This window comes from Heteronotia binoei, chromosome 1 (assembly GCF_032191835.1).
Source record: "Heteronotia binoei isolate CCM8104 ecotype False Entrance Well chromosome 1, APGP_CSIRO_Hbin_v1, whole genome shotgun sequence".
Lineage (NCBI taxonomy): Eukaryota > Metazoa > Chordata > Lepidosauria > Squamata > Gekkonidae > Heteronotia > Heteronotia binoei.
This window is the reverse complement of record NC_083223.1, coordinates 159,810,483-159,831,672: the sequence shown is the minus strand read 5'-3', so window position 1 is coordinate 159,831,672 and position 21,190 is coordinate 159,810,483. Positions and strand designations below refer to the sequence as shown.

The 21,190-nt window shown below is 41.1% G+C and overlaps 1 protein-coding gene across 4 annotated transcripts in view; it reads right to left on the bottom strand.

Moving 5' to 3' along the window:
* RYR2 (ryanodine receptor 2) overlaps positions 1 to 21,190 on the bottom strand; it is a 757,628-nt gene that overhangs the window by 308,723 nt on the left and 427,715 nt on the right. For all 4 annotated transcript variants that reach the window (XM_060243352.1, XM_060243324.1, XM_060243334.1 and 1 more), the window contains 6 exons: positions 20,803 to 20,963; positions 16,866 to 17,025; positions 16,578 to 16,664; positions 15,342 to 15,568; positions 12,216 to 13,014; positions 6,237 to 6,437 (listed from right to left, as the gene is read on the bottom strand). In XM_060243352.1, coding sequence (XP_060099335.1) covers positions 6,237 to 6,437; positions 12,216 to 13,014; positions 15,342 to 15,568; positions 16,578 to 16,664; positions 16,866 to 17,025; positions 20,803 to 20,963 — 1,635 coding nt within the window. The remainder of the gene's footprint in view (positions 1 to 6,236; positions 6,438 to 12,215; positions 13,015 to 15,341; positions 15,569 to 16,577; positions 16,665 to 16,865; positions 17,026 to 20,802; positions 20,964 to 21,190) is intronic.

Here is a 21,190-nt window from a genome sequence, read left to right as displayed (position 1 = left end):
GTAGTCTCTGTAATCTTCCGGAAGGTCAGGTATGACTGGAAGCCTTCGACCCACGAGTCCCACAGCTCGGGGCGATGGATGCTAAAGGGCTGTAGGAGGTTGGCTGGAGCCTCCATTCTTGGCAGCGTGTCTGGGCGGCTTGCGAGCTGGGGTGTGCGCAGAGCGGAGGTGCGGACCCAGATGGCTTGGATTTAGCCACCTTTCCGTGTTCCTGGCTCTGTTGCTGGTTCTTACTGGCATCCCATCCTCGTCGCCAGTGTAAAGTACTGGGGTCGACGCAGTAAGAGACCAGAGTCGGAGAGTGATTTCAGCAAGCTTTACTTCAGGAACACACACACAGACTGAGCTCTATTCAAACTTCCCGCTCCTTTATACAATTCTTGCCCCCTTCTGATTGGTCCTTAACTATGTACATGGATTGGCTATTTACAGGGCCCTAAGGGCCTATCAGGGTACAGTATGAGCCTAGATGTTGATTGGCTACTTATGTTTCAATCCTTCCCCTGATTGGGCACGCTTAGGCCTTCTCTGGAACCCTGGTGTGGAGTACAAGCTTTGGCTTGTTCAGCTTTTCTCCAAAAGTAACAGTTCCCTCCAAAAGTAACAGTTCTCCCATTTGAGCCTAGGACACAACACCTCTGGCTCTTTCCTTCCTTCCCCCAGGGCACAAGGAGAGGGAGGAGCCTCAGCCAGGAAGGAAGAGAGGCTTGGCTCAGTAGCTCTGCAGGGTGATTAATTGAGTCTGGCAAACCTAATCACCCAGCAGAGCTATAGAGCCAGGCTCTTTCATTGGCTAAGGCTCCTCCTCTCTCCGCCTCCATTTGGGAAAAGGGAGGGGGAAAGAGAAGGAGCCAACCAAGGCTGCTTTGCTGGCTGACTGATCGCTGGGAAGAAACACAAAATGGCAACCGAACATAGCAGGCAAGGAATAATGAAGCAGACAACAGTCAGTTGCTGGAGGGCCTGATTGGAGCCCTCTGCGGGCTGGATCTGGCCTGCGGGCCGCACGTTTGACACCCCTGGCCTTGGATGTATTTTGGACATTGTTACATACATTGCAGCAAGTACACTAACAGCACCATCTCAAAGCTATGCATATAACAACCTGGCAAAATCTTCAATGGTCAACACAAGCATCTGAATGCAAAAACTAACAATTACCAAAATATGGATGAATATGATCTCACTACAACAATTTCATCAGTATCTGTCTGTGTCCCAGATGATTCACAATCTAATTTTGCACCAGCTACTAGAAAACTGTACTGTAAGAGAATTCAGTAAAATGTAGTTCTCAGTTCTTATTTTTAAAACTAGTGTAGCAAGGGAGAAATACGCAAGATGGGTTCCAACTCTCTTTGCATGTTCCAGTGCAGTACAAAGAGCAGCTTGGGGGGAAATTTGGACTGGGAAAGCTGAAGATAGGTTAACACCTGTGATAGACAGGCTAGGTTCAGCTTCTCTCTAAGAGCAGCCAATGAGAGTGGTTGGAATGTTGACAGTGGGTGTTGGAAAAAGAGCAGTTAAAAACAATAGTCAGGAGTAGAGATGGACACAAACCAAAAAATCAGCTGTAGTTTGAGCACAAACCAGGCCAGTTTGTGGTTCATTTTGAACTGATTCATTTGGTCACACCATGCCCAAAACAGAAAACGAACCACCTTTTTTCCAGACAGCCCTAGAAACACCTATAGCAGTTGTCTATAGCTTGATTTGCAGCTCTGGGAGCCAGTTATGGAGCTCCCATTCTGGTCTTCAGGAGCAGACACCCTGACTCAGCTGCTTTCACTTTGCAGCATGAAGAGAGAAGAGTTAGTTAATAAGAACATAAGAGAAGCCATGTTGGATCAGGCCAATGGCCCATCCAGTCCAACACTCTGTGTCACACAGTGACCAATATATGTGTGTGTGTGTGTATATATATATATATATATATATATATATATATATATATATATATATATATATATATATATATATATATATATATATATATATATATATATATATATATATATATATATATATATACACACACACATACACATATATACATACACACACACACACACACATATATATATAAACTGCGGCTAATAGCCACTGATGGACCCCTGTTCCATATTTTTATCCAATCCCTTCTTGAAGCTGGCTATGCTTGTAGCCACCACCACTTCCTGTGGCAGTGAATTCCACATGTTAATCACCATTTGGGTGAAGAAGTACTTCCTTTTATCCGTTTTAAACTGACTGCTCAGCAATTTCATCGAATACCCACGAGTTCTTGTATTGTGAGAAAGGGAGAAAAGTACGTCTTTCTCTACTTTCTCCATCCCATGCATAATCTTGTAAACCTCTATCATGTCACCCCACAGTCAATGTTTCTCCAAGCTAAAGAGCCCCAAGCGTTTTAACCTTTCTTCATAGGGAAAGTGTTCCAAACCTTTAATCATTCTAGTTGCCCTTTTCTGCACTTTTTCCAAAGATATAATGGGCGTTTTCGCACTGACCTTCAAGTGGTGCGACCACCCTCCTCACGCCGGCGGATCTGCAGGGATTTCGCACCAAAAGAGCCGGCGACTTCCGTCGCGAAACCAGCTCAAACGGAAACCGCCAAGAAGCAGGAAAACGTTTGAGCTGGTTTCGCGACGGAAGTTGCCGGCTCTTTTGGGTGCGCCGGCGCTTCTGGTGCGAAATCCCTGCAGATCCGCCGGCGTGAGGAGGGTGGTTGCACCACTTGAAGGTGAGTGCAAAAACGCCCAATATGTTTTTTGAGGTGCGGTGAGAAGAATTGTACATAGCATTCCAAATGAGACTGTACCATCGATTTATACAGGGGCATTATGATACTGGCTGATTTGTTTTCAATTCCCTTCCTAATAATTCCCAGCATGGCGTTGGCCTTTTTTATTGCAATCGCACACTGTCTTGACATTTTCAGTGAGTTATCTACCACGACCCCAAGATCTCTCGGTCAGTCTCTGCCAGTTCACAACCCATCAACTTGTATTTGTAGCTGGGATTCTTGGCCCCAATGTGCATTACTTTGCACTTGGCCACATTGAACCTCATCTGCCACACTGATGCCCACTCACCCAGCCTCAACAGATCCCTTTGGAGTGCTTCACAATCCTCTCTGGTTCTCACCACCCTGAACAATTTAGTGTCATCTGCAAACTTGGCCACTTCACTGCTTACTCCCAACTCCAGATCATTAATGAACAAGTTAAAGAGCATGGGACCCAGTACTGAGCCCTGCGGCACCCCATTGCTTACTGTCCTCCACAGTGAAGACTGCCCATTTATACTCACTCTCTGCTTCCTATTAATTAGCCAGTTTTTGATCCACAAGAGGACCTGTCCTTTTACTCCATGACTCTCGAGCTTACTAAGGAGCCTTTGATGAGGAACTTTATCAAAAGCTTTCTGGAAGTCAAGGTAAACAACATCTATTGGATCCCCTTTGTCCACATGTTTGTTCACCCCCTCAAAGAACTGTAACAGGTTAGTGAGGCAAGATCTTCCCTTACAGAACCCATGCTGAGTCTTCCTCAATAACTTGCTTTCATCAATGTGCCTACTCATTCTGTCCTTGATAATGGTTTCTACCAACTTTCCCGGTATTGGTCAGACTGACTGGCCTGTAATTTCCCGGATCTCCTCGGGAAACCTTTTTAAAGATGGGGGTGACATTTGCTACATTCCATTCCTCAAGAACAGATGCAGATTTCAATGAAAGATTACGTATTTTTGTCAGGAGATCCAGAAGTTCACCTTTGAGTTCTTTCAGAACTCTTGGATGTATGCCATCCGGACCTGGCGACTTATTAGTTTTTAATTCGTCAATCAGTTGTAGGACCTCCTCTCTTGTCACCTCAATTTGACTCAGGTCTTTCAACACCCCTCCCAAAATTAGTGGTTCTGGAGCGGGCAAACACTTCTCATCTTCCACAGTGAAGACAGAGGCAAAAAATGCATTCAGCTTCTCAGCCGTTTCCCTATCCTCCTTCAGTAATCCTTTGACCCCTTGGTCATCCAAGGGCCCCACTGCCTCCCTGGCTGCTTTCCTGCTTCTAATATATTTGAAGAATTTTTTTATTATTGGTCTTTATGTTTTTTGCAATATGCTCCTCATAGTCCCTTTTTGCCTGCCTGATCACAGTCTTGCATTTGATTTGCCACTGCCTGTGTTCCCTTTTATTAATCTCACTTGGACTAGCTTTCCACCGCTTAAAGGAGTCCTTCTTATCTTTTACAGCTTCCATTACTTTGTTTGTTAACCATGCATGCCTTTTCTTATACCTGTTTGTGCCTTTCCTAACTTGTGGTATATATTTTATCTGAGCTTCTAGGATTTTAGTTCTAAATAGCCTCCAAGCTTCCCCAAGGGTTTTGACTGTATTTACCTTTCCTTTCAGTTTCCTCTTCAAATGCCTCATCTCAGAGAATTTACCTCTTTTAAAGTTAAACATGGTTGTGCTGGTCTTTTGGGGCAACTCCCTAATTATACAAATGGTGAAATCAATAACATTATGGTCAACTGCTCCCAAGCGGTGCGATCACTTTTACATCTCTCACCAAGTCTTGGGCATTACTTAGGACCAAATTCAGGATCGCCCCACCCCTGGTAGATTCTGTGACCATCTGCTTCATAGCACAGTCATTGAGAGCATCTAGAAACCCAATCTCTTTCTCTCGACCTGAACACATATTGACCCAATCAATCTGCGGGTAGTTAAAATCACCTGTTGTGAGAGCTGAAGCTGAGCTTTCCTGGGGGCACCTGCTTTGGGGAGCTATAACTTGGGACATTTCAAATCCAATCTTCACCAGCCTTGGATGGCAGGTGGAGGAGAGCCTGATGAAGTTTGGCATCAGGAGGGGGCTGGTCTACACCTCCCAAACCAAATGAACCACAAACCAGTTCAGGAAATCAAATGAACCAACACGAACCATCAATTCAGGCAATCAAACAAACCATGAACTAACAGAAACCACCATTCTCCCAATTTGTGCCCATGCCTAGTTAGGAGTTAGCAGCAGAGAATCGACAGTTTAGGAGCTGAGGTGAAAAAAGGAGGATTTCTGACTGAGTGGAACTGTGCAGAAGTACTGCTTAGAGCAGGCTGAAAAAAGTAACTTTGTAACTAGGATTCCAGTTGTAGGAATAGGATTTGAGTTCAACAGTTCAATGGAAGTGAAATTTTACTTATACCTTACTTTCTTCAGTGTTTTGTTCATAGCAAAAATAAAAGTTTTCTTGTTTTGATTAATCCTGTGAGCCATGGGTCAAAGGGAAAGAACCACAGGCACAGTATCTCAGTCTATGTACATGTATTATAGGATGGTAATAAACTGTGGTAGCAAGTGACTGGAACAGTGTTTGAGACCCAACCCCAATAGCTCCAAGACCTTATTATTATAGGGGGTGTCAAGAGATCATTTAGCTTGAAGGGAATCTTTCTGTTGGATGGGTGTTAATTTCTGTATTTACAGGTGCTGCCACTCTTACAAGCTGGTTTCTCTCCATAGTCTTTGCTCAGGCCGGCCTGATTAGTTAATAAGCTGCAGCTGAGAAACATCAAGTGGAGTTGTCAGTTGCCTTTATTTTGGGAAGATTCCTTAGAGACAACCTCATGATTGGTTGAAAGGGTTAATGAGCTGAGGCTAGTTTCTCTCATAAGAACACTTAGGCAAAAGTCCAGTTAGCTTCCTAAGTGCCACCTTTCCTCCTTTCTGCCAGAGCCTCTGCTTGTCCTGTGCTCTAGACTGACCCAGTGGAACCCTGAACCTTGAACAGGGCTCTTGTGTGTAGTTAGTTAGGTTTGTTATTTTTCTTGCAATTTTTCCTTCCTGAGCTGTGTACCTATTCCTTGTATTTTAACTGTTTGCCTATGTCTTTGTAAATAAATTTGTATTTATTATAATTGTGGAGTGAGTTTACTGGACCAAACCCAGATAAGCCTTAGCTATGTTACCCTATTCTCAGCATGCTATCCTGTCTGTGGACGTCTCTGGGATATAGCTTGTGACATCCTGACCTACTGATAACCCTGAACCTGAGAGAGATAGATTGATGAGGGTGGTAAGCACTCTGTGTGAGTGAAGAAAGGGAGTCTCATAACACCTCTTCTCCTGGTGCTACTTCCCTGACCCAAATGAATCTTCTGTACCTGCTTTGACTTCTTATATAATGGAGTAACCAAAGATTGGTATTTATCCTTTTTTAGTTATACCTGTTCCTGTGGTGGGGACCGAAACTCTTTTGTCTTCTTGGCTGTCAATGCAGCAGACATGTTTAATGCTTGCATAACTTCATTATATCGGAAACGCTGATTCTCTTGAAGTTTTGCTACAAAGTCATCTGAAAATGCTACAATGGCTTCTATTCGGTGGCGTATCTGGCAATCACAAAGGTACTGAAGTAAATGACACATCTGTAAAAACAAAAGAACAAAAAGCCTTCTATAATTCAATGGCACTTCCCCATTTTAACACAACAAAAATGCACACGCTCACTAATATAACTTCTAAGGCCTTGTTTCAGCGTTTTATCACATAATGTTTTGAATGCTGAAATATTTCACGATGTTTTTCTGAGTTAAAACATAACATGTCATGGGGACTTTTCTTGCTCTCTATCTACTTTTAGCTTCTTCGTGGGCACAAATCTACAATACTGACCCTTCAATGGCATATTATTTGACCAATTGATTGCATAATATTTTCTACCTGCCACATCTTCCCCCTTACAGACTCTGACCCGACCTAATAAGGGGGTTGGGGAAAGTTCTGACCATATATATATACACACACACACACACAAACACACACACACACATAATTGAGCCCAAATTCATTGGCATAGTTCCTGAGGGGAAACAAATAGTCAGAGGTTAAACTTTTTACAAACCCAGCATTCAGTAACCGACAAGAAATTTAAACTAGGTGGTTTTACAAAACCACAGTGAATAGGATTGGTAGATTTTTCCTAATCTTCATCTGTGCGTAGACTTGCAACCTTCCAGGGTGGCAAGAGCAGAGAAATTGCAGCCATTGCCCATGGTCCTTAGCCGCTCCTGGAGGGCTAAGAAACACGGATCATTTTCTGGATCTGGAGGTTTTAGGAGTTTTCCAGGAATGGACTAATTTATCCAGGATTTGATTGTTGACTTAAGGTGTGACTAATGGACCTTTGCTACAATCCCCGGACACCTTAACAGCTGTGGGGGAACTTAACAACACCACATGAGGACTTTTTCCATTTAGGCTGCAAGGTTTGAGTTTTGTTTTTGTCTTTTCTTTCAATATACTTTGACATTTTATTTACAGCTTTTCCTAGTGCCTGTAATTTATTGAATGATTAAGTTTTTTAACTGTGTCAGGTTTTCTTGAGACTTGATGCCTAAGGGTGGTTTCAAACATGGCTTTAAAAAAGGGGGGGATCTTAGACCTTCTACTAGGCAGACACTATAATTTGAATAAGGCAATTGGCAGGATTTTAACTTAAGGCAACCTTGTTTTCTGATAAATTTTAGACATAGTCAATTTTAATGATGATGATGAAGAAGAAGATATTGGATTTATATCCCACCCTCCACTCTGAAAAGTCTCAGAGCGGTTCACAATCTCCTTTACCTTCCTCCCCCACAACAGACACCCTGTGAGGTGGGTGGGGCTAGAGAGGGCTCTCACAGCAGCTGCCCTTTCAAGGACAAACTCTGCAAGAGCTATGGCTAACCCAAGGCCATTCCAGCAGGTGCAAGTGGAGGAGTGGGGAATCAAACTCGGTTCTCCCAGATAAGAGTCTGCACACTTAACCATTACACCAAACTGGCAAAATGATCTGTTGGCTCACTTGACTTCACCAGAACTCTGGGGTTATTATTCTTATAACATGCAATTTTAAAATACTTTCTAAAATTTTGCACACATCCTGTACAGTTTTCTTTTTCTCCTTTAAGACCAACAAAACCCTACCCAGAATGTAAACCCCCGTGTGCATGCACACTTTATCAGACAATAAAATAGGGTACAGTGAACAAAGTTACATGTGGCTGATGGGCAGTGATTAAGCCTCCAAAATAGTACCAAATTTGAATACCTATCACCCAAGATTCTTTAACAGTTTGCTATTACACCATCTTTATCATATATCTGATTCCTATGGGTAATTTGAATACCTATCACCCAAGATTCTTTAACAGCTTGCTATTACACCATCTTTATCATATATCTGATTCCTAAGGGTAATCCTACTATGTGGATCAAACCATTCACAAGAGGAAAACCTCTTGGGAGTTAGGTGGAGTTTTTGCAAACCTGGGAGTGGGTCTTAGGGTTTTTTTTATAATGCATGCATGTTGAATGTATATACATTCAGTGTTTTACTGTTAGGGAAACTGCTCTCAAAATAAAGTTGGGGAATTAGAGTGAGAGACAGCTAGCCCCACAACGGAATCTTTGTTATCTGTGTATACGAGGCTCAACCGATCAGAGAGTCAATGCTCAATAAAGAACTCTAATTTAATAAAATCAATTGTGGTTTATTTGAAACAATAGTTCGTTCACACAAGGTATAAAATCAATCACACATTCATACAGGTCTAGGAAAAAAATAGAGAGATCGATAGGGGAACATAAAGGAATGGACATACAGGGCAATACTACCTCTCGCAGACTCCAATGGAAGGCTCCGATGGCGACGAATGAGGAAATGGGGGAAAGGTCCCGAAACTGATCAGGAATCGGGGGTGTTACTACCCAGCGGGAATGGGGGTTTACTGAGTAGAAGGCACACCTGTGGGTAGCTGGTCCACAGGTTATATAGAGTCACCTTAGTCCTGAGGGGATGGGAGGTGACTGGGGGTGGTAATGGGAGGTCCTGCTGATGACCAGGAAGGCTGGACATCGGCTGGACCAATGGTGGGTCAATGGCGACACCTGATTGGGTGTGTGCTTCCACCAATGAACACCACCTTCATCCTGGGCATCCTGGAAACTTCCAGGTTGCGACAGGGCCTGGGGCGGCTCCGTTGGTATCAATGTGGGAATGACTGGGTGATTGGGAGGAGATGGGATTAACTGGGAAAGGGACAATAGAGAATCAGATATGCATCTAGGTATTCCGGTGTAGACAAAAGGGCTTGGTGGTTTCAGGAGGGATCCTTCCTCTTTCTCAACTCTCCGGGGTGAAGACAGTTGTTTAGGAAATCACTGGGCAATCAGGATTAATAGTGGAGCCATTAATCCATTCATAGACTAGGTGGGTTGCTTGTGGGCTAGGAATGACTCAAGGTGTGTACGTGAGGTTTCCACATCGAAGGAATGAATCCCATCCAGGCAGGAAGATGGCCACATGTGGTGTTAGCGAAACACAGTGGTTTCCAGGCTTAGCGCTTCACACCGTTCGCCTGGACAGCTCCGTGGCGGCGTAGCCTCCTCCTTACCATGGCGGGTTTCACGCGATGGCGGGGAAACATTAGAGCGCGGCTGCAGACACTCTGTGCCTGACTCAAGCGCTCATATACTTGTTAATAGGTACACGGGAGTCTTATGTAGTTCCTGGGCAGCGTCACTCGCATTCACAGGCCAGGCGGATGCAAGCTTACTTCTCCAGGCGCCCTGGCAACCATGTTGGTGATCATGATGTGCACATATTATGAAAAGTAGGGGGCTTTTCCTCACATTACTTATGAACTCACACTTTGCAAATTAAAATATGTCACATGCCAGGAATATAACTGAACAAATTTTCCATGCCACAAGATCTGTTTAGTGTGGGGTGATTAAGTATAACATCTAGAAAGAATTTAATTTATGCCAGTTGATAAATTTAAAATGGAACATTCTCAAATCAAGATTATGTTTCTTGAGGAACAACCCCCGCTTTGTTCATGTGTAAGACAATGTATTATTCACAAGCTAAAACACATATTTGAATACATGAAGAGAGCTTCAGCCCACAAAAGCTTTATGCTTTAAAAATCTGTACAGCTTTCATGTGGGAAGAATCCCCTATGTTATATTCATCACCATTGCAAATCCAGGGCGATTCATACTTGCAGCAGACACTTCCTTTTATCAGCCACTGTTTTTCCAATTGTGGCATTTCAGGCTTTTAAAAATAATCAGTAAATAATATAATACTATACAAATGGTATATATATAATTATTTTTTTCTTTCTTTCTAACCGAGTGGGTCAAAATTTAAACCTTTAATCTCCTACCCGGCCAGAGAAGTTCCCTCGTCCATTTTGGAGTTCACAGTCTATTCTGAGGCATCTAAGCACATTACAAAAAGTCTCTTATTTATTTACAATCTTCCTTTACTCACTTTGTTTGGCCCCTGACTCTCATTTACTAGATTCCTTATATGGCAGAATATTATTTGTTAGTTTCCCTTTCCCCAGCAATTTTAGCAGAGCTGTAACAGGACGCATTTTTAACAAAACTATAATTCCGGTTTTAACTACATCTATGTTACCTTACCATTCAGTTTCAGAGCAGTTTCCTGTTGTTATTCAACTAATGTTTTAATTTTTAACCACAAACTTACTTTCATGTGGAGCAGGCAGCAAGCCAGCAAATCTGTAACAGCAACCTGTTTTTACTATTCTTAATTATAAACATTTCATATGGCTTTTGTTTCTAGTCCTGTCCTTATAAATGTATATCTACCATTTAATAAGTAATATAATTTATTAAATGATGTATTTAATATATCCCTTTTACTTTGTTTAAATATAGGCTCTTGTTTAAATCCCAGAGTGAATGGTATAGCCAATTTATATTATTTATATAGGTTCCAGACCAATCAGACAGAAGAATATACCTCAACATTTTTCCTGTACAACATTGCCATAGGTCGGCCCCGCGACTCTCATTCCAGAGTAGATGCTTTCCTCTCTTCTAACCCTTGTGAGATTAAGGATTTTTGTGCACATTAGAGTGCCTACAACTGAACCAACAAGGTTGAGAACATATCTGGAAATCTAAGGTTCAGAACTTATCTGGAAATCTAACAGACATGTTCTTAACCTTCTTGGTCTTCTATGAATGCATTGTAAAGATTGGGTTCCAGTGATAAATAAGCCTCCAAATTGAAGAAAGACGGATGAAATGTCTTGATATCTAGAACAGACGTCTTTGGAACAGCTTCCTTTAGTTCTTTGAACTAAATACTGGAATATTGTTACTCCTTTGTGACTGGAAAGACTGTTTTTGAACTGTCTTCTGTGAATGTCTTTTTGCTACATGCTTTTGTTTATTTCAAGTTCTATGTGCAAGCTTTGTCAGAACATCACTGACTTTTACATTACACCGTCTTGTTTAAAATGTATTTATTTATTATTATTTTATTTATTTAATTTATATCCTGCCCTCCCTGCCAAGGCAGGCTCAGGGCGGCTAACAACGTGAGGGTCAGCAACAGCATGCTAACCATTTAACAGTAAATACAAACAACACTAAATATAAAAACATTAAAACATTTAAAACATTTAAAACATCTGATGCTAATTCGATGTATTCAGAAAACAAGATATTAGTGGTGGTAATCACACTGGTTGATTTTTAAAATTCTGGAGGTCCCAGACAAGCCACTGGTGGTGTCTTTTAGCAGTTTTTTATTTACACAGCTGTACGCTAAGATCCTATAGTTTTGATGTATTTGGTCACAGCATAGAAATAACCTTTTGTTTCCACTGTTCAGTTTTTTCCCCTGTACTCTAGATAACACTTCATACCTCTGATGAAGCAGATTATATTCCTTGGGACCACAAGATTGTAGGCCCAGTTTCCACTGGAGCACATTAATTTTTTTAGTCTTTAAAATGTCACAGAACTTTTCAATGTAGAATGACATTACTGATTTGTATCCCACTTATTCTCCAAGGACAACAGTAACAAAACAAATCAACAGAAAAAGGTCTTAAATGCCTCTGTATAAACACTGGGTTTCCCTACCTTGTTTTCTGAATGTAGTTCCTTTGTTTCTAAACCAAACAGAACTACCTCAGATTCTGGATTAGAAGTAACCCAAGGCTGGAATTAATGACGACTAACAGTGGTCCAAACATAATACCCAACAATAAAAGGTCCTCTGCACAAGTCCATTGAGATTTTTATAACTATTTGAAATCGAAGTCTTGCATGGAATAATGAAGAAAAAGAGGTACAAAATTCACTATAATTTTTCTATTGTCCATTCTTACCTGCAATTTCACAGGCTCAGGAAGCTTCATTTGAAGAAGTCCTTCCTTTGGGACCTTCTCTTTGTTTTCTTCCTGTCCTCCTTCCAAATTTAGCCCTTCTGTAACAAATCCTTTCTCTGGTACTTGTATCCCATCCTCATGGCCAGTGTCTTCCTTAAAAACACTAGGTTCTATTAGTTGTAATATATGTTTCAGATCTCCATTTTGGAATACTCCCATGATAAGCAGGGTATAAAAAAGCTTGATTAAAGGAACAAATAAAAATTCTGTAGTTCCACCTACAGGATCTCTGACATGGAGACTGCCTTCCTGAACAGCCTCTGTCAGCATCTCTATGGTTTTAGCCTTCAAAATTTCCAGAGGAAATTCAGGACTATACTGGTAGCATTCATTGTTAATTCTTACAAAACTGGGAGAAGAATATTGCATTCTGGGTCGCAGGGAGGTGCTGAGCCCAATTCCAGGGAGGCCATGCTTTTTATTTTCATCTGGAAAAAGAGTAATGCTTTTTGTCTCATCTGTCATTGGAACAATAAATTCATTGTTCATCATCAGCCTTGCAGTGGCATAGGTGTTAAGGTGAATGTCAATCAGAAGGTCATAATATCCTGCACGCAACAAGCCTGGAATATATTTGTTCTCAATTGCATACAGAAGTTGAGACTCATCAACATGACTGCACATTGCATGTGCAACTCGATTATTTCCGAGAGCACAAACAGCTGAGTACAATCGGAGAGTGTGATAGTGAAATTTTAACAACTCTTCTTGTTCCGTCAGCTCTAAAATATCTATCGACCTACAGGGAAAAAAGAGAGAACAAAGTAGTGAAAAATAGCTATTATGGCTAGGAATTTGATTATTATTATTATCATGATCATTATCATTTAATTGCTTTGAACTGGTTCACATGTTTAACTCAGTTTAGACATCATGCAAAAGTATGACTTATTGTTATCTAAGATTTCAGGTTTTCACGGCTAGTAACATCATTAGGATTTGTAGAATCTTTCAGGCTCAAGTGCCGTGTTCTACTGGAGAAAGTTTTCCTTCCAGACGTTTCGTTCTCAGCTGCGGAGAACATCCTCAGTGGCGTTGCAGCCGGAGCAGGCGCTCTGACCTTCTTGGCTGCTGTGCATTGAGTGGGGCCAGGGCTGCTGGAGAGCTGCTATTTCTAGGCTGGAGGGGGTGTGGTGAAAGGGCAATTAGTTTGTGGATGTGCCCATTGTTTGGTGGGGCTTCCTGGAAGGGTAGTGATAAGGGAACTGGCTGTTGAATGTGACCATTGTTCTGTGTTAATTGCTGGGAGGGTTGGAAGGGGTGTGAAGATAAGGAAGATAGTTGTTGACTGTGCTGATTGTTCTGTGGAATATGCTGGTTGTTCTGTGACTTTCTGCAATTTATAGTCTGTAGGATGTTTTGCAGAGCTGGGTACCAAGATTGGTGGATGAAAATGCCTTCTTCTTTTCTGTTAAAATTGTGCTGGTGTTTGTAAATCTCAATAGCTTCTCTGTTCAGGCGGGTATGATAATGTGAGACCATAGAAAGGACTTCAGTTCTTTCAAAGTGGATGACGTGGTCTCCTTCTTGAAGTGCATGTTCAGCTACAGCTGATTTTTCTGGCTGAAACAAGCGACAGTGTCTCTTGTGTTCGGTGAGACAGGTGTTGATACTACGCTGGGTAGTGCCAATGTAGACTGCACCACAGGAGCAGGGTATTTTGTGGTCACATTCAACAGCCAGTTTCCTTATCACTACCCTTCCAGGAAGCCCCACCAAACAATGGGCACATCCACAAACCAACTGCCCTTTCACCACACCCCCTCCAGCCTAGAAATAGCAGCTCTCCAGCAGCCCTGGCCCCACTCAATGCACAGCAGCCAAGAAGGTCAGAGCGCCTGCTCCGGCTGCAACGCCACTGAGGATGTTCTCCGCAGCTGAGAACGAAACGTCTGGAAGGAAAACTTTCTCCAGTAGAACGCGGCACTTGAGCCCGAAAGATTCTACAAATCCTAATATGACTTATTGGTTTGTGAAAAGGATTTATCTTACAGATAATCATTCAAATCCTGGTTTTCCTCAAAAAATTTCTGGCTTCATTGCCTCCTCCCTGTAGCCAGAGCGGGGACATGACCAGGGAATAAATTAGATTAAACCAGGATGCTTGCATTCAGACACCATGCAGCACTAACTGTAGTTAATAAACTAACCTTAAATCCTGCCTTGGTAGAGCCTAACCAACCACTGTTAATGGAGTAGCTTGCACTAGCACTCAGACTATCACAATATCCACAGGTCATGTGATATATAAACAAAACTACAGAGATATTTAAATTGCAGATGCAGACAGATAACAATATGCTAATGTTAGAACTAACAAAAGTATGATATGTGATTATTGGCAGATTGATAAAATGTGTAGCCTGTTATGGGCCATAACACGAACAGGATACATGTTTATGTGTGCCAGTACATTAGGTCATGCTCTTCTGAAGCTTTCCCCGCCCCCACCACCATCAATTATACACAAGCTGTTTTGGAAACCCCCCAGATTTCAAAAAATATTTTCTTTAATGCTATGTGGCAAAATGTCTAAATTTTCACTAAGTTCCAAAGTATGGTTGAAAGGCATATGTTGACTTCCATGATAGAAGAGTTATAGCATTTAAATGTAAATAAATAGGCATGGATTGTCTCTCACAGACTCTGGATTGTAGCCTGGTTAATGTGCATGTCTGTCTCTTGTTCTGAATAAATTCACTAAGCCTCCTCTACAAAAACAAAATTGCATGGCATATTTAGTACAGAAAAAAATATTTCCCCAGGAATAGTTTTTCACACATTTTTATTGATGTCATATTCCTCCTGACTTGGATGGCCCAGGTTAGCCTGATCTCATCAGATCCTGGAAGCCAAACAGAGTTGGACCGGGTAAGTACTTGGAAGGGAGACCACCAAGGAATACCAGGGTTGCTATGCAGAGGGAGGCAATGGCAAATCACCCCTGAATTTCTCTTCCCTTGAAAACCCTATGAGGTTGTCAAAAATTGGCTGCAACTTGACTGCACTTTTCACCACCACCACTCTCCTAGTTCTCCTCTAAATGCAAATGCAAATGCAAAGTACCTGTTTTCCTCTGGGATATGGAGGGACATGAACTGTAAAGGCTCCAGACATTGTATTGACCAGCCTTGACGCTCACTGATTCGTGATACATCCACCTTCAGAAAATGGTTTGGTACTCTGCTCCAAAGTACAGGTGTCAGAAACTGAACATGGAGACGGGGAGGACACTGGGGGACTGGGTTTTTGTGCTCGCTCTTGAACAACCCAGCTGATAGTGGCATTACATTCTGGAGAGAGCAAGTCAGATGTGACTGACAAATTTAAAAATCCAACCGATAATAAAACAAATATTTATACTGAATTGCCATGATCAAGTTTACATATCAGATTAACATGTGTAATAAGACATTCTTTTCTAAACTATATATCTGCTTCCCACCATTTATCTCTGACCAAAACACAACCTGCTCTGGCAAAATGTAATACTGGATTTCAGTAGATCTTAGCAAGTTCACAAGTGGTGCTTTCACACTATACTAAATAATGTGTTTTACATTAGGATTTTTACTAACTGGAGAGCCAGTTTGGCGTAATGGTTAAATGTGCAGACTCTTATCTGGGAGAACCGGGTTTGATTCCCCACTCCTCCACTTGCACCTGCTAGCATGGCCTTGGGTCAGCCATAGCTCTGGCTGAGGTTGTCCTTGAAAGGGGAGCTGCTGTGAGAGCCCTCTCCAGCCCCACCCACCTCACAGGGTGTCTGTTGTGGGGGAGGAAGGTAAAGGAGATTGTGAGCCGCTCTGAGACTCTTCGGGATATAAATCCAATATCTTCTTCTTCTTCTTACTGTGTAAGAGTAACAAAAATCCAGATATAAAATGCATTATTTAGTGTAGTGTGAATGCACCAAAGGTCCCCTTCTCTTCACAATAGTGAAAAGGTTACCGAGAGGCTTACGGTACCCATGGTTTTCAGATAAGATGGCAACAAGTATGAGGGACAATATACACAGATTCCATGTGAACACTAATGTTATTTAAAGGTCCCTTGTCTGTTTTTTCATCAGAAAAGTCAAGATGTCAACCACCAAGGTATCTAATGTTTAAAAAGGAACCTGAGAGAATCCTCATCTCCTGTACATAGCTCTAGTAGTCTCAGGTTTTCATGTGGTAACAGACAACACTGCTTCACAGCGCTTGACAATGTTTTAACAGGTTGTGTATGGAAACATTTGAAGCACTACTGCAGTGCTAGAAGCATTCTAAACAGCTTATTATAGAAATAGACAGTAAATACCTTTATTCTTCCAAGCTCAAACTGGAAAACATTGGGGCTTGTAGCTTGTGCAAATACTGCAGGAAATAATTTGGTGCTTGGTTCAACCTGCATCATAAACAAACAAACAAAAAATACCATACCAAGATGCCAGGTTCAGGGTACAAAATATGTGCAAATTACTATGTTTTTATAAATACTGACAAAATATGCATGAATCACTATGTTTTTTTATGAATTGTCAAATGAATGAAAACAAAACCAATCTTGACATCTGATTGTGGAGATATAACAAGCTAAAAATAATACCTGATAATATGTGCTTAACTCTTTGCCATTAGCCATGAAAGAGAGGAGACCAGTCGCAGCATCAACCAAACAACCAATCTCTAATCCATTGTTATTCCGTCCTTGGCCTGGACTCATGCTCTCTCCTGCACACACCATATAGCAGTTGCTTCTTTTGATACTGCATTGCAAAAGATCGATAACGTGTGAAATACCATGGTTGTTTAATGATAAGCCACAATCCAAACTTCCATAGCAGTCTAGTTATATCTGGATATCTGAATGTACACTGGCTATCTCATTCTTTTTCATGTTAAAGAAATATTTGCATTTGGAAAAGAAAATTCCCATTAATGCACATAACACTTCCATATTCATAGAAGAGAACAGAGTGGCTACATGTTCAGTCTTCCCTGTGTGAGTACAGCAATGTGGAGGAGATTGGATTTATATCCACCCTTCACTCAGAGATGCTTACAATCTCCTTCCCTTCCTCTCCTCACAATAGACATCCTGTGAGGTAGGTGGGGCTGAAAGAGCTCTGAGAAAACTGCTCTTGAGAGAACAGCTCTGAGAGGACTGTGACTGTCCCAAAGTCACTCAGCTGCTGCATGTGCAGAAGTGGGGAATCAAACCTAGCTCTCAATCAAACCCAGCAGTTCCCAACCCTCCAATTAGTGCAATCATAACAAATACAATACAAAGGCAGTTTAATTGTTAATTTCAATTGAATTTAAGATTCAATGGCACAACCAGCAGCAGAATTCTGATTTTTCCCAGTACTACTCCCTACAGTTCCTTTTGATGACCAGGACAATTATGTCTAGTGCTGTGGGACCTACATGAATGAACATCCACATGATTTGTGAAAGGAAGTGAAATCATCTGTTCCCTCTCTTCCATTCATGCTGAAGAAGAGGTGTAATTTCACCCCCTTCCCCTCCTCGCTGCAACACTCCTGATCCAAGTGGCTATTCATCCATATGGGTCCCTGTACCTTAAGAATAACCATCCCAGGGTCTGAAAAGGACTGTAGCAGATAGGGTTGGGAAGGAGACAAAATGGGGAAAAATCCATGTACTTTCCACTGGCAATTGGCTGCATACAAACAACTGTCTGTAATACTGAATAATGGCAGGTTACAATTAACTCTGACATTGCTTTTATATGTATACTAGGAATAAGGTCTGTTGTGATGGACAATACAATGGGCTTTAGAAAGAGGCTGAGGGTGAGTGCCCCCCATCCTTGCAGTCTTCTCACCCACTCAACCAAGCAAAGGCATTCACTCCTCCCCACAACCTTGGTGTCTTTCCAACCACTCAAAGTGGTCATTTTCAGTAGGGAACTGATCTTACTTCCCATCTCCTTCCCCTTCCCTGCAGCCTCTATCTAGGAAAAATACAGTCTTTCTTCACAGTGTGGATCAAAGAAGCTTACATCATTCTCCTCTCCCCCTTTTGATCTACATAACAACCCTGTGAGGTAGGTTGGGCTGAGAGTCTGTGACTGATCTAAAATCACCCAGTCAGCTTCAACAGCAAGAACCTGGGTTTGGCAGATCCCGCTCGGAAGCCCTAACTCCTATGCCACATTGGGTGTCATAGAGAGGCTGCTATTGAACAGTAGCAAGCAGACAGGCCTACGGTAGCCAACCTCCAGGTAGAGCCTGAAGATCTCCTGGTATCACAACTGAACTCCAGACAACAGATCTATCTCCCCCTAAAGATAATAACTGCTTTCGAGGGAGGACTCTGGCATAATATTCAGATGAGGCTTCTTCCATCCCCAAATCCTGTCCTCAAAATCTCCAGGAATTTCCCACTAACCTAGAACTGGCAAACCTACTGAGGACTGGCCCCAAGGAGTTCTCCCTCAAAGGCCAAAAGAGACTTAGCAAGGATCTTCCCTACTGCCTTTTAGTGAGAGAACCAGGGCTTTTTTTTGAGCAGGAACACACAGGAATGCAGTTCTGGCTGACTTGGTATCAGGGGTGTGGCCTAATATGCCAATGAGTTCCTGCTGGACTTTTTCAACAAAAAAAGCTCTGTGTAAAACAATGGTGACACCAGGGTGTGTGGCCTGATTTGCAAATGAGTTCCTGCTGGGCTTTTTCTAAAAAAAGGCCCTGGAGAGAACCAAGGTTGGTTGCATTTTACTGACAAACTTGGTTGCCTAGCAACAGTTACTGCCTAGAAGTTTCCCCAGTGGCCCAATCCTCATCTGGCATGGGGCTGGAAGTGGGTGGGAGAGAAGAGCGAATGGCATGCAAGTTGTCTTGATTGGCGGTTCACAGGCCAATGGCTGATGTGGAATGCTTTTGGAAGCAAATAAATTGAATCAAAGTTATACTTATGCCACTGAGTCCCAAGGGCCATTTTCTGACTTTCTGTATTGCTTTAATATTGTGCAGCTTACATCCCTATTTGTAAGCCACCTTGAGACACTATTGATATTCTGACAGGTCTGATATACATAGTAAATGTATAAATGAGCAATGTAAAAACAAAATAGTTTGTTTTTAAAAAATGTTTAGATCATAACAAAACCCTGTCTGCAAAAATGGACCCCAAAAAGTTTTAGCTCAAAAAGTATCAGTACTGAAAAGCTTTGCTTCATTTTTTTCCCCTGATTCACAAGAGACTATTCATAGTTATACAGCAAAAGTCAAATTTAAAAGCACAAATGTTTACAGAACACAAGTATCTAGTTTTGATGGATTTTGTTTTATTTTTATGGTACACAAATTAATCAATGAAAACTACCACTCTAGCAGATCTATTTTTTAAAATCATTTTTGCTTCTTAATAATGGAAGCAATTGGGAAGAACAATTCAAGAAGAACCCTATGATCTCCATTCCAGCAAATAATTCTGGTAATATGCTCAATATCTGAAGAAAAATGCAGCCAAAGAGGGTTTTGTAAACATCACTATTACTAACTAGCAACATCCTGTCATTACAAAATCTAGATAACACAGAGGTGGGCTTCAGTACTAGAATGAATGGGTGAGGGAGCCTCTATGTGCTCTACACAGAGACACACAATACATTCCCCTAAATGATTACTATTAGGAGTTTGGGGATGGTCATTGCCTAGCAATGCTCAGAGCTCTATTTTTCAGTCAGACTAGAATATGATTTTAAAAACTAAGACTGGGCTTTAAAATATATTTATGAAATATGAAATTCATGACACCTTCAAAACTATTAAATATGTTTTCATATAAGATTTTGGAAGCCAGATTCCCCTTAATCAGGCCATAATTATTTATTCTATCATATTTATATCCTGCCTTTCCATCATCATAATGGTCATCAAGGTGGCCAACAAATTAAAATACACATCAAACAATACATATATAAAATCATTTAATCCAACAAAATACATGATTTAAACAATTAAAACCAAAGTTAAAATATATACAAAAACATAAAAACAACAATTCAAAAAACTCTGGCTCATTCCACAATAATGTGTTAGTCTTTAAGGCACCACAAGACATTTACAAGTGGATTTTGCCATTTCACACAGTAATATCCTGCTGCAAAGTGCATTAAAATTGGATTGAAAGTGCATTATTGACTATGTATGAAAGCAACCTTGGTTTGGCTGCAGCAGATTAACACAGGTATCCTTCTGAGAAATAGATTATCAGTTTTGTCTGTGGAAATTTAACTTGACATGTATATTTAGACTTCAGTTAACACTGGCTATAACGAAACAACATAAATCTTCACTGATTCAGCTTTTACTGAAGTAAAAAAAATAGCATAGCTTTATAATGAAAGAAAAAAAAAAAGGGGGAATAGCTTGTTTTAAATTAATTCTATGTATTTTTATTTCAGGCAAAAAGTATAAATATTGCTACATATTACACAGATCTTTCATAACAAGCTATGGCATTATTCAAAAATTACATTTCACATTTATAATACAAAGAAAAATAAAGCCAACCTCTCATGAACTTTCCCTTTTTCATCTCCTAAGGTTACTGTAACAGTGCGGACTCTGTCCAAATCAAAATTCGTGTCGTACTGATGGAAATCAGATGTAATCCAGCCTACCCAGACATTAGCAGGTTCTTGACCCGGAAAAATACGTACAGAATAATAGTACTGCCAAGAGATTAAGAATGATACATAATATTAATACTACAATTTCATCCAGAGGTAACCTCTTACTAACCAGGATTCATCAAAATTATTCTAGTGCTTTCATTCCCCCTAAACAGCTCCTATATTGGCACTTCTTTCGCATTTATGTTTGTAAACTGGTTAATTATCCAGTCCTTCAGTGAAGACATGATATAAAATAACTCTATGTACTGTATGACTGCCAGTGT